General features: G+C 38.5%; 1 protein-coding gene across 2 annotated transcripts in view; it reads right to left on the bottom strand.

Moving 5' to 3' along the window:
- The window catches only part of ptprfa (protein tyrosine phosphatase receptor type Fa), a 488466-nt gene that overhangs the window by 163035 nt on the left and 312298 nt on the right, over window positions 1–13133 (bottom strand). For both annotated transcript variants that reach the window (XM_080195322.1, XM_080195323.1), the window contains exon 6: window positions 6327–6437. In XM_080195322.1, coding sequence (XP_080051448.1) covers window positions 6327–6437 — 111 coding nt within the window. The remainder of the gene's footprint in view (window positions 1–6326; window positions 6438–13133) is intronic.

The raw sequence follows: 13133 nt of genomic DNA, 5'->3' as shown, positions 1-13133 counted from the left end.
TTTAAAAAAGTCAGCATGGACAAGTTGGGCTGAAAGGCCTGCTTCCAACCTGTAATCCTCTATGCCTCTATGATACTGACCATAAACTCTGGGTCACTATGATATAATCTTTGGACAAGTAGTTTGTGTACACTGCACAAACAAGTTATTGCGGATGCTGTATCTTTTTAAATGACATCAGCATATTGCACCACAGAACTTCAATAGACTTTCAAGTTCTGAATGTCACTTTGTTAATTTACAAATTAACCCCACCGGCAAATCACTGCTTCAACTGAAAGACAAATAGAAACTGCCCACTTCTTTGTGCTACTTCTGATGGCCAAATTAGAGCCAACGCGCCATTTGGGATTGCAGCTCTTTCCTATGTAATAACGTGCCAGTAGCAGTATTGCATGCTTGCTATCAATGACACACTAACCATAAAAATAGTCTTTTGGAGGCCATTTGAAAGGTGTAAATGACTCAAAGAAGCAATCTGAATTAAGTGGCTTGACAAGATAATAAACAATAAGACCAATTTACGATTCATTGTTGAAAGCATAAGCCTGTGAGATGTGGAGATGAGCAGCAGCCCTGCCATTAGGCAGATCACCACTACATATCTGATCTCAACTAGCTTATGAATCATGAAAACATTGATCATTAGTAATACTAATCAGATAGTAAGTTTTTTTTATCTGCAAGTCCACAAGTTCTCCAAAGCAAGAATGATGGTCATTGATAAGGGATGCTAACAATATGATGTAGAAACCAAAAAATTGATTCAACCAAAGGACAAAACCTGCTAAGTCAGTCTCAACACCGCCTCTGTAAATGAAGATTAAAATTTCCTTTCAGTTTCAAATTATGATCTCCTTAAAATTGTGGTCATTTAAAACATTACTGTCGTCTCCCAACTCACAGCAAGTCCTATTTCCTTATCATGTCTGTAGTCAGAGCTACAGTGACTCCCAGTCAAGCAAAGTCTTGATTTTAATATCCTAATCATTCCTTTCAAATCTTATCATGGCCTCACCCATCCACATCTCCTGCAATGCCACAACTCTCTTGATATCTGCACTTCTCTTATTCAGGCCTCTTGTGCATTCCCAACTATAATTGCTCCACCACAGTATTTGCTTTTATTATAACTGCTCTATCATTGGTGACTGTGCATCCAGTTGTCTAGACCGTAAAGCTCTGGAATTCCTTCCCTATGCCTTTCCATCTCATTTTCCTTCTTTAAGGCAATTTTTGAAATATATCACTTTAACCAAGCTTTTGGTCATCTGATCTAATAGCTCCTTATGTGGTCAGTATCACACTGCGCTTATAAATGCTCTTCTGATGCACTTTGGGATCTTTTGTTAAGTTAAAAAGTTGCTGATTTGTCACAGGTTTAATTTATAATTTTTTTTGTCTAAAAAAGGAACCAGAATAAAGGGCGAAATTAACAACCTGTAACTCAGTCATCATTAAGAAGTAAAATTTATTTTGTTTAAATGTTATTTTATATCAAATTTTGGACGTAAGAAATCTTGAATAAATTATGCTTAGTTTCTTTTGCAAAAAGTTCAAATAAGCGAGTAAGCTCACAAAGAGACTGAAAGCAGAGGTACACCAGAAGGTTGTTTGTTTGATAACTAGTGACTAGTGGAGTGCCCCAGGGGTCGGTGCTGGGGCCTCAGCTATTTACCATTTATATAGATGATCTGGAGGAGGGAACCGAGTGTATGGTGTCGAAATTTGCTGATGACACCAAGATTGGGGGAACGGCAAATTGCGTGGAGGGTGTGGAGAGTCTGCAGAAGGATCTAGATAGGCTGGGCGAATGGGCCAGGAACTGGCAAATGGAATTTAATGTTGGCAAGTGCGAGGTGGTCCACTTTGGTAGGAATAATGGTAGGAAGGATTATTACTTACGTGGAGAAAAACTGCAGCAGGCGACGGCGCAGAGGGACCTCGGGGTCCTTGTGCATGAGTCGCAAAAACCCAGCTTGCAGGTGCAGCAGGTGGTCAGGAAGGCGAATGGGATGCTGGCCTTCATCGCGAGGGGGATTGAATATAAAAGTAGGGAGGTCTTGCTGCGGCTGTATAGGGCATTGGTGAGGCCGCAGCTGGAGTACTGTGTGCAGTTTTGGGCGCCGTACTTACGCAAGGATATTTTGGCCTTGGAGGGAGTGCAGAGGAGGTTTACTAGGCTGATACCGGAGTTGAGGGGGTTGAGCTATGAGGAGAGGCTCGTTAGAGTTTAGAAGAATGAGGGGAGATCTCACTGAGACGTATAAGATGATGAACGGGATGGATAGGATAGAGGTGGAGAGACTCTTCCCGCTCAGAAAGGACAGTAGGACTAGGGGGCACAGCCTCAAGATAAAGGGGGGGTGGTTTAGAACGGAGTTGAGGAGGAACTTCTTCACTCAAAGGGTGGTGAATCTCTGGAATTCTCTGCCCGTTGAGGTGGTGGAGGCTGCCTCGCTAAATATTTTTAAGACGCGGGTTGATGGGTTTTTGATAAGCGAGGGGATTAAGGGTTATGGGGAGAGGGCAGGAATGTGGAACTGAGCCACGACAGATCAGCCATGATCTTATTGAATGGTGGGGCAGGCTCGAAGGGCTAGATGGCCTACTCCTGCTCCTATTTCTTATGTTCTTATGATAAATGCATTACATCAGTCAGCCAATTGTCATTGTAGTTAGTCAACCTGTCATCTAATTACCCTAATATGCTGCTGGTTTTACAAAATGTCAGATCAACATTTAACAATGTACACACTAAAAGGAGGACAAAACAGCAGTTTGGTTGTCCTTTGTAAATAGCCCAGTTATGCTGTCTAATTAGCATCCATGTTGATTCCTTCAGCTGAGATGGTGGAATGGAGTAGTTGAAGCAAAAACAGAAAATGCTAGAAAATGTCAGCACCTGTGGAGAGGGAATCACGGTTCGAATCTGGATGACCCCCTGTCAGAGCTCAAGAAGTAGTCAAAAAGCTGGTGTAGGGTACAGAGACAGTAAGAGGCAAAGTTATGAAAGCGAGTTAAACATGAGGATCGGAATTTTAAACTGGAGGCTATGGCAGATGAGGAGTCAAAGTCGGTCAGCAAGAAAGGGCATTATTGGTGAGAAATCAGGAGGGTGGAGGATGGGAGACTGGCCAAGGCAGCATTGCAACAGTTGAATCTGAGTGTAACAAAGGCATGATTAAGAGTTTCAGCAGCACACAAGCTGAGGCAGAGGAAGGCAATGTTTCAAGGGTATATGTTGGTGGCTCAACCCAAGGCAGTAGCCAGGGAAAAGTAAGGAGTCTGATGGGATTATATGAACATACTAATTAGGAGTAGGCCATTCAGATTGAACTTTAGCTTCCCAATGTTTAAAAGGAGGAAATTGCAGCTCATCCATCACAATCAGATACTGGACAAGGAGGTGGTGCATAGTTGAAGGGTTGTAGAAGCTGTACAGAGCTACAGATGAATATTGTCAGCATATATGTGGAAGTTGTCCTTATGTCTTTGGAAGCTACAAGAAGATCCACCATTAAGGTGGAGGAAAAGAAATCCAAGAGTAGATCCTTTTTTGGGGGAGGGGGAGGCCTTTAGGGTTAATATTCCAGCAGTAGAACGAGAAGTTAATGCTGGAGTTGCTCTGGAGCTGGTTGGATGTGTTAAAGATGTGGGTGTACCGAGTGAATACAGTTCCACTGGTACGAATAACAGAAGACGAGAAGATCGAAGAGTCCCTACAGTGCAGGAGGTGGCCATTTGGCACATTGAGCCTGCTAATCCCCCAACACTAAGGCTCAATTTAACATAGCCAGTTCATCTGCACATCTTTGGACTGCAGAAGAAACCGGAACACCCGGAGGAAACTGACGCAAACACGGGGAAAACATGCAAACTCCACGCATTACAGTCACCCAAACTGGAAGTGAATCTGTGTCCCTGGCACTTTGAGGCAGTACTGTGCCACCCGAGGACAAGGAGGAAAAAAGTGTAACATGGTAACAGGGGATATTTGGATCTTTTGTGGCACCAGGGAGTGAAACCTGATTCAAGATGGGGGAGAAAGAGTGGCTGAGCCAATCAATGGCTGAACTGCTGTGTTGACTGGAAGGGCAAAGATACATAAATCGGTTGTTTAAAAATGCAACTATAGGTGACCTGAGGATCAAAAATGTACCAGTTAAAAGAGTCATACAGAAACATAAATGAAGTAAACAATTATTGATTTCTTGATAGAAGCACCATAATGGTTGAACTCTACAGACACTGAAAAGTATAGCTAGGTAGGGAGGCTACATTAAGGGGCTGACGTTAGTACGTACGATCCAGGCTTCGGCTAAAGTCAGGACACCCATCCGATCATCCACAATAAGGCTGTTAATGGCAATAACTTTGAGAGTAAGCAAATATCCTGGAAAAGGATGTTAGAGGGGCTGCTGCGATCGGAAATGACAGATGTGAACATTGATATTTTTGATATGAGCAAGGTCAAACTGACTAGTAATAGATAGCTGTGGTTTATGAGTAGCATGGCATGTCATGGTTTATTCAGGATGTGTGAAGTTTAAGTATGGTGTCATCGTTTTGATGAAAAAGCAGATTTGTTTATGAAGTTAGAAGGAAAGCCTTTCAGTATCAATGCGAGCCAGGTCTATGTTCCAATGTAAGATCACTGATGAAGATATAGAAAAGTTCTGTTTTAACATCAAAGAGATTCTGAAGTAAACCAGGTGAGCCAATGACAATTATCATGGGTGACTTGAATGCAGTAGTGGGGCAAGAGAAAGATTATTCAGTCAAGGGCAATTTGGTTTAGATGCAAGAAGTCAATGTAAGTTGAAATTGATTGAATTTTGTCAAACTAACCATTTTTAAATAGCAAGCATTATTTTTTAAGCAACCTAAAAGAACACTATCGAGGTGCCCAGATGTCCATTGTTACCAAATAGGATACATTAGTGTGATCTAAAGTTTAAACCTGAATACAACAAGAAAGAACCTATCCAGGTACTGACATTGGACCTGACCACAATCCATATATACTATATATATTATAGTGATATATTTAACAGCAAAACTCAAGAGAAGGACATTTTAAAAGTCTATCACTGCCCCCTCCCATTCAAAATGCTTTCAAGCTGTGTGCCATCTGTAAATTTTGAAGTTCTGGTAGGATTTGATCTGCAGTCCTGGCCATCGTGGCCGGATAATGGCATGTCACCAATCCCATCACAATTCTTTGGGAAGCAATTCCTTCTTCCAGTTGCACCCCACCACCCCAGTCTGTACCCCAGAAGTACCCCATGAATAAAGAATTGCAATGCCTAAAGGCTCTTCACAGAGCAGAGCTATACTGTACAGGAAGGTCAGGAAACCACGTTATTGCCAATAAAATCATAGAATCCCTACAGTGCAGAAGGCCATTCAAGCCTGCACCAACAACAATCCCAATCACAAGACATATGTATATTTTCAGCTACCTTCTATTTAGAAGCAGCCTCTGGGCACTTAGAATCTCCCACCCCAAGAGCAATCAGATTACCTCTGTAATCAGTTTGAACTGGATAAGGGAAACTAAAACCATGTTTTGCCTGCTGCTGCCTCATTTATATGTGTAAACAAGGTACTAAGCAGAACAAAATTGCCGCCTAACTTTCTTTACTGTTGCTATATCCCACATTCTTGAAGTTCAAATTTTTGATTGCATTTGGGAATTTTGCTTACATAAAGCATAGGATGAAGCATATGTGATGACTCTTAAAATTAAATTTAAAAGTTTCTATCCAAATCAAAAGGAATAAGTGCACCCAATTAAAAATGTTGTTAGCAGAGCCCACGTATAATAAAGGGAAAATAATAATACAGTTGAAGCTCTAGCAAAAATATTAAACACTCACTTTGAAGGGATAAAGTTTTTAAATGGAAGCTATTCATCATTTACATTACCAACATATGCCTGGAAACTTTAGAAAGCTGGTATCCTGACAAAGTCTCCAGTCTGATCTTCATTTGATAAAATAGAAACCTCAGGAGAGAAAAAGCAACAAAGAGCAAAAAAACAAAAGATTGAAACATTGCACCTTTGATTTAAACAATATTCAGGCTGCTTAGAACAGAGAAAGGAACCTATTTTACAGGTGTTTGATGGAGATGGCCTTGGTATCCTGTGTTTGTACATGTAGAAAAGGTGAGTCAATTCATAACATAAAGAGAATTCAATCATTGGAATGAACAAAAAGATTAAATTAAATATACAGCAGTCCAGAAAATGTCTCCCACAAATTAAACAATTACATCAACAAATTGAAATGCAGAACAAGTTTAAGAAGTCCACTCCCTACCTCTGACGTACAAGTTGGCTGGAGCAGAGTAACGTGTTCCAGCGCTGTTAGTTGATACGCATTCATATTTGCCCTGGTCAGATTCCTCACTGTTCTCAATTTGCAAGGCTCCTGTATAAAAACAAACACAGCTCTGGTTATTTTTGATCCAACAACAAGCTATCCGGATCTGAGACACAGAAAAGGTGAGAAAAATCATGTGATGGAACAGAACATGGTGGTTTTCAAATGCAAAATGCACAAGTTTCCCCTTTATCTTTTTCCCCCAAAGTATGAAAGAATGAAATGAAAACACACATATTTCATTGATATTTTATTGCACCCTTGGGCTAATATCTTCTGTTTGAAAACTGATATTGAACCTACAATTATTTAACTTTTGTGAAGAACATTAAAGTAGTATGTTTAAGGATTAATGTAAAAAAAACACAAGCTATTAGGTATTCATGAAACTGAGCTGATCTTGAAATAGGATTCTATTTTGCCAGTAACCCTCTATCAGCTTCGCAATTCAATGCCAGACTGGTTTTCACCTGACTGCATAAACATGAAAGAATTTTTGTTAACATTACATGCCTGGTGCTTCACTCCCTATTCCAGTGCATGCAGTGGCTATTGCCTCAACCCTTATATGCTGAATAAGCGAGAAATTCATGCAGTTGCATAAAATCTGTGAAGAGTGCTATACTTATTGCTCTGCTAATGAGATGTCTGCAAGGTTATGCACATGCTGCATCCAACAATTGAGAAGCTCAGAATTAACAGTTTGCACTTAATATGCAGCTGGATTTTGACAGCTAACACATTACTTCAAGAAACTTTCGACAAAAGGCAGCTGTATGCTTGGGTAAAATTGTACTTTTCTGCCTTTCACCATGTTTCACATAATGTACAACAGAAGCTGGCAGGTTGGGCATCCAGCTTTATTCAAGAACCTAAGGAAAACACTTTAATTCAATCTGTATGGCCAGAGGGTTGTTTCACACAAAACAAAACTATTTCATCAATACATCACAGGCGGAAGCAAATTGTACCACGAAATGCAGGCTGGCTTTGCTGAATGGAATGCTAGTGTCTTTTGAACTTTTAAGAAAATGTAGCCCAAGAGTACAATAAAGAAAATAATGACTGTAGTGTTTGCAATTTGGCGAGAACAACAGTCTTCAGGGATTAACCCAACCATCTAATCAACAAAAACATTCTTGTTACAGATGGTTATATTTCAAATCACCATTTAAACCCTGTGACCAAATTATTCTACCATTAGTAAAAGCAGTCAATATTTTATGCAGGTTTATTATATTTAATATAGACAAAATTAACATTTTAATAACTTATATAGCATCTAGTCGGAGAGGGACAACTCTGAGGGCCTGTGAAATACAGGATTTATTCTCCAAGTGAAGAAAAATTGATCACTTGTCAGGTATAAGAAGTCTTCCTCAACAGCAGTTGCTATTTATTTTAAAATCTCTTTACTGATGTTAAAATAATTAAAAATTTAAATTAATAAATGATGCATGTTACAAATGGATTTAACAGAAACGTATTGCATTGTCCATACGCCCACATTAAAGGCTCAGAAATAATCTTATACATATATCCCAAATCAGAAGCCAAGCTTGTTTTAGTTTTAGGATGTATTGAAATGCTTCTGGTTCACTTAAGCTGCAGTATCCTTTTTAGGGACTGTATTTAAAATCCTGAAAATCAAATCTTGACAGAGTTTGCGAAGAATTATAAACAAATTTTCTTTTTGGATTTTTGCCTGATCGTTAGTCTTATTCTGAAAGTGTAAAGCGAAGAATATAGAAAAGAAAGCTAAAGCAATGCATTATTCGCAACCTGCATTGTTAGAAAGGCTACCTATATCAAATCCTGGTATATAGCATCCATGTACTACTGGATGCAGTATCAATTGTGATATTTTCTTGAAACTTGAAATAAATAACCATAAACTTATCATTTCTGAAAACAGATGACTGTGATAACTCATTATATACCTAACCATTTTTTAAAGGCAAGGAGCCCAGTGTGTTGTTGAACAAATACAGCTCCTAATGATTTAAATTCTATCCCACTGATAGCCAGAAATGCCCTACACGATAACACATCATCACAAAACTGAGTGTGAGCTTTGCAAAATGCACATATTTAGGCTCATGAAGTAGGAATTTACTAATTTTGAATCACAATATATTGTAAATTCTACAAACTAGATCACTGGAACATTCTACTAACACCATAAAAATTACAACAAAAAGGAAACTGCAGCTCGAGGAAATAAAATAACTATAATATACTGCAACTGTGTGATTACTGTAAGAAGAAGAAACTTCTGGTGAACTCATTCATCCTGCCATTTGGGTTTAACAAGTCTTAACATTTTTTGGGGAATGTTATTTTACAATTCTTATAGTGTAAACGAGACATTCAAACATGCACAAGCATCTTGGAACTAAAGCACTGATTGTTTTGTTTCATCAGATGAATGAGAAGTAGGATTCATCAAGTCCAAAATGGCAGAGCTGGTGACCAATAGCAAGCTGACAAAAGGTTCCAGCTCAGAACACATGGTGAAAAAGTTATCCAGAATGTTTCAAACAAAAAATTAGCAGGGTCAGGACCAGACGCAGAAAGACGTAACACGTAATACTGAAAATATTAAATTCAAATATATTCAGGATGAATTCCATTAAAGTGCAAATTCAGACTTTTAAAAATAAATATGAATTGCTAGAACAGCAATTTGAAGGAAGCTGCAGTATCCTGAAGGTAATGCCCCACATAAGCTGCACTTACATAAAGATAGTCAACAACTCCCAAAAGAACCAGAAGTAAAAATCAAATCTGGAAACAATGTGATGCATTGACAAGACTAACTCAGCTGCTAGTGGCCCAACCAGGACAATGCTACAAAAATTACTTTAAGTTTCCTTTTTAGGTGTCAAGATTTACTTGGAAAAGTTCAAATCATTGTCAAACAACTTTTGGCATGCATTTATTGTTAAAAACAAACGTGCATATACCATGCATCCTTGGACATTTATAAAAATTTATGTATGAACATTAGGCAATGCTACTGAAATCAAACAGGGTAAACAAAGCAGTTCAGCTAAATAAACCATTTTATGCTCATCAAGGGTTAGGAAATGTTGGACATGATAGTATTTTCCATTACTGACATTTGTGGCCAGCTTCAAGTACTCAGATTAAAATCTGGATGTAGTTTAAAGCATCGCGAAACTTTATCAATGAGACCTTTGCATTCTCCAAATTAGTCACCTTGTATCTAAAGACCATCAGATTTGGGCTAACATAGGCAATTTTTGAGCTGTGAATGCAACTGTTTGCATGTAGGATGTTGGTCATTAGTAGAGAAAGGACACTCTCTTCCTATCATTCTGGCTGGATTAAAAATAACATCCTAAAAGTGAAAGAATTGGATGTAGTTAACCACAACATCAACCCAAAATCCCCCCCTTTCCATTTTGTTGAATGTGAACTGAAACATAAATGATTTGCTGACACTTAATGGTGTAGCCCATAATTCATTAACTTTATATTGTTCAGGTGCTTTGAGGTATTCCTTCAGTGCACATGCAGGAGTTAACAATACAGAAGTGGACCCATTCAGGGCCCACATCATGACCAGAAAACATTGGAATTAGAAACTTCCTCACATAAATGAAAAATGTTCACTACTTAGCTGTGCCCGCAATAATCACTGATATCAACACATTTGAGAAACCATTCACAGCTCTCACTTCTCTCCAAATCCCTGCTTAACAAGAAAGTAAAAAGTTTATTATTTGTATGGTCAACTTAAGTCTCGCACCATTACATTAATCAAGCAATTTCCCAGATAAAATAAATATTCTATCTAAATGTCTGGAGATGATATCATTTGGCCAAATTTTATGAATAATCACTTTTCCTTTGTTCGTTTACAAATACAGCCTGCACGGGGCTACCAGGTGAGGATACTGCAACTTCTAGAACAATAGAATGAGTGACTTTTATACATGTTAAAAACACATATTAAGAACCTGGTGATTTTGGAATTTATCATCCTTAATTTACCCTTTATTGTTACGGGTTTTATAATTCTATTTAGATTGAAAATAACTTAATTAACAGCAAAGAAATGGGCTAGTAATATTATTATAGTAGTTTCATCTATATATGTATGTGTCCTTTTAAAATAGTTTCTGCTTAATTTAAACAGGATAAATTTTAATTCATGTAAAGCATATTTCAATTCTTTTTTAAAATTCAAATATGAGAAATATTTTGTAATGATTTAATGAAATGGATGGTTTAATTGAAGTAATGCTTAATTTTATTAAGTACAGTCGATGATTGAATGGTTCCAGTGCCTAGACCTTCAATGTCACCAGGAGACAGAGCAGTGGCGCTTGACCCCAATAACGAAATAGAAAATTACATCATTGTCACAAATTGCGTATTTAGTTTAGTCCAGTACCTCTTCCCTGCCCCATCCCTTCCCTGACCCCACCACCCGCTGGCTGTTCATGATGCAAAGTTCATCCAATAATTTGGTAAAACCAGAGGTGGAGTATATCTGTGGCCACAGAGTGAATTGCTGTACACATTTTGGGTGTGCAAACAACCTAAGCCACTAACCTATCTGAAGGCATAAAAACACTGGAATTACACATTGAGCTGCAAGTAAACAAAGACAGTTGAAAGTAGTGACCTATCAGCTGTGCAAATTGGAAGGAAGCGATATTTGATACAACTCAAATGACTAGTTAAATAATGTATTAGAAACAACACATTCTAAAAAAAAATCAATAGAGCCCAAGTAATATGGAAAAAACAGATGTCAGTTGCAGGTTTAGAAAAGGGCAGGAGACCCAATGTGACGACTGTTGGCCTGAGGGAACAGGAAGCTCAATTTTTAAAAATTAAATTCCTGGGATGTGGGCATCAGTGACTGAACCACAGCATTTATTGCCCAATCCTGAGGACGATTTGAAGTCTATTACATTGCTGTGGATCTCGAGTTACATGTAGATAAAATTTCTTCCCTAAAGGGCATTAGTGAGCCAGATAGGTTTTTTATGACAATCGAACAATGGTTTTATGGTCATCATTAGACTTTTAATTCCAGTTTTTGTTTATATTGAATTCAAAATTTAACCATCTGCCAAGGTGAGATTCAAACCCAGGTCACCAATACATCATCCATGGTCTCTGGATTACTGGGCCAGCGACAAAACCACTACACCACTGTCTCCTATTATTATAGGCCTCTTACTTGCTTTTCTTTGCCTTTTTAATTTGTAATTTTAATTTTCAAATATTAATCTACTTCTAAATTTAAAGTTACTATGTATTGTAATTCATCACTACTGGCAGCAATATGTTCTGAGTCCGAATAAACCCTCCACAAAAATATCTCCTCCATTCTTCTCTTGGTAATTCCACTAATTTATGCCAACTAGTGGAAATAGTTTTGCCTCAATTACCTCATTACTTTAAAACCCCGCTCAAACCTTCCTTGGCACATTTCTTTTAATGAAAAAAGCCCTAGTCTGTTTTTTTTTAAAACTCTGCCGTTAACTGAAGGCATTAATCAGAGTCACCAGTTTAGCACTTCTCTTGTAACCTCTCCATATTCTTGGGTCACAATACACTAACTGTGGCCTAGTCAATAATTTATATAGGTTTTGCATCATCCTTTTGCTTTTGCACTTTCTTATTGAAAAAACTAGGATCCAATATGCATGTCTTGAAAAGTGCATTAATGTGTCCTCTAATTTTTAAAGATTTCCAGTCTGAACCTTTAAGTATCGCCTCTTCACTTATTTTAAAAACTTAATGGTTAGTCCAAGTTTGCTTTTTTTATTCTCCCTCCAAAATTTATCACTTCACATTTTCTGCATTAAAATTCATTGACTTGGTGGCACGGTAGCACAGTGGTTGGCACTGCTGCTTCACAGCTCCAGGGTCCTGGGTTTGATTCCCAGATTGGGTCACTGTCTGTGTGGAGTTTTCACATTCTCCTCCTGTCTGCATGGGTTTCCTCTAAGTACTCTGGTTTCCTCCCACAGTCCAAAGATGTGCGGGTTCGGTTGATTGGCTATGCTAAGATTGCCCCTTAGTGTCCAGGGATGCGTAGGTTAGAGGGATTAGTGGGTATCATATGTAGGGATATGGGGGTAGGGCCTGGGTGGGATTGTGTTCGGTGCAGACTCGATGGGCCGAAGGGCCTCTTTCTGCACTGTAGGGTTCTATGATCTATGTGTTAACCAGGTCTTCCTGAATTAACACAGTGCTCCCCCTACTTAACCAAACACTTGATTTTTTCTGCCATGGGCTGAAGATTTCAAAATAGTTAGGGAGGAGTTTTGTGAATAGTACAGGGAGAAAGAATGTATACAAACTATTTGTTTAGGATTTGCCAGCAGGAATTTTAGAATTGAGAGGTGAATTTGGGGATCAGGTGAAGAGAAGCATCTGATACAGGTTCATAGATGTGACAGAGTGGAAGTGTTGGGGCTAACCTATCTGGAAGGGCTCGATGGGGTCCAATGTTACAGGTAAAAATTGTACGAATCTGGAAGGAAAACAATATGTCCATTTACATCTCAATAGGTGCAATGAAACGAAGTATGGGAGTGTGTGGCAGGGAGTGGAGGAATTTGAATACTTGATGTAATTTCAACATGCCTTTATTGCCTACATCACTTAAAAAGTGAACACAGACAACTTAAATCGTGACACCAAATTTTACAATGTTTGAAGCATCCAAGTTCGCAGATTGTTACACCCCCATGA

This window comes from Carcharhinus amblyrhynchos, chromosome 9, assembly GCF_965287045.1.
Source record: "Carcharhinus amblyrhynchos chromosome 9, sCarAmb.v2.hapA, whole genome shotgun sequence".
In the NCBI taxonomy this organism is placed as follows: domain Eukaryota; kingdom Metazoa; phylum Chordata; class Chondrichthyes; order Carcharhiniformes; family Carcharhinidae; genus Carcharhinus; species Carcharhinus amblyrhynchos.
The sequence above is the reverse complement of the archived record's forward strand: the minus strand, read 5'-3'. Positions and strand labels throughout refer to the sequence as shown.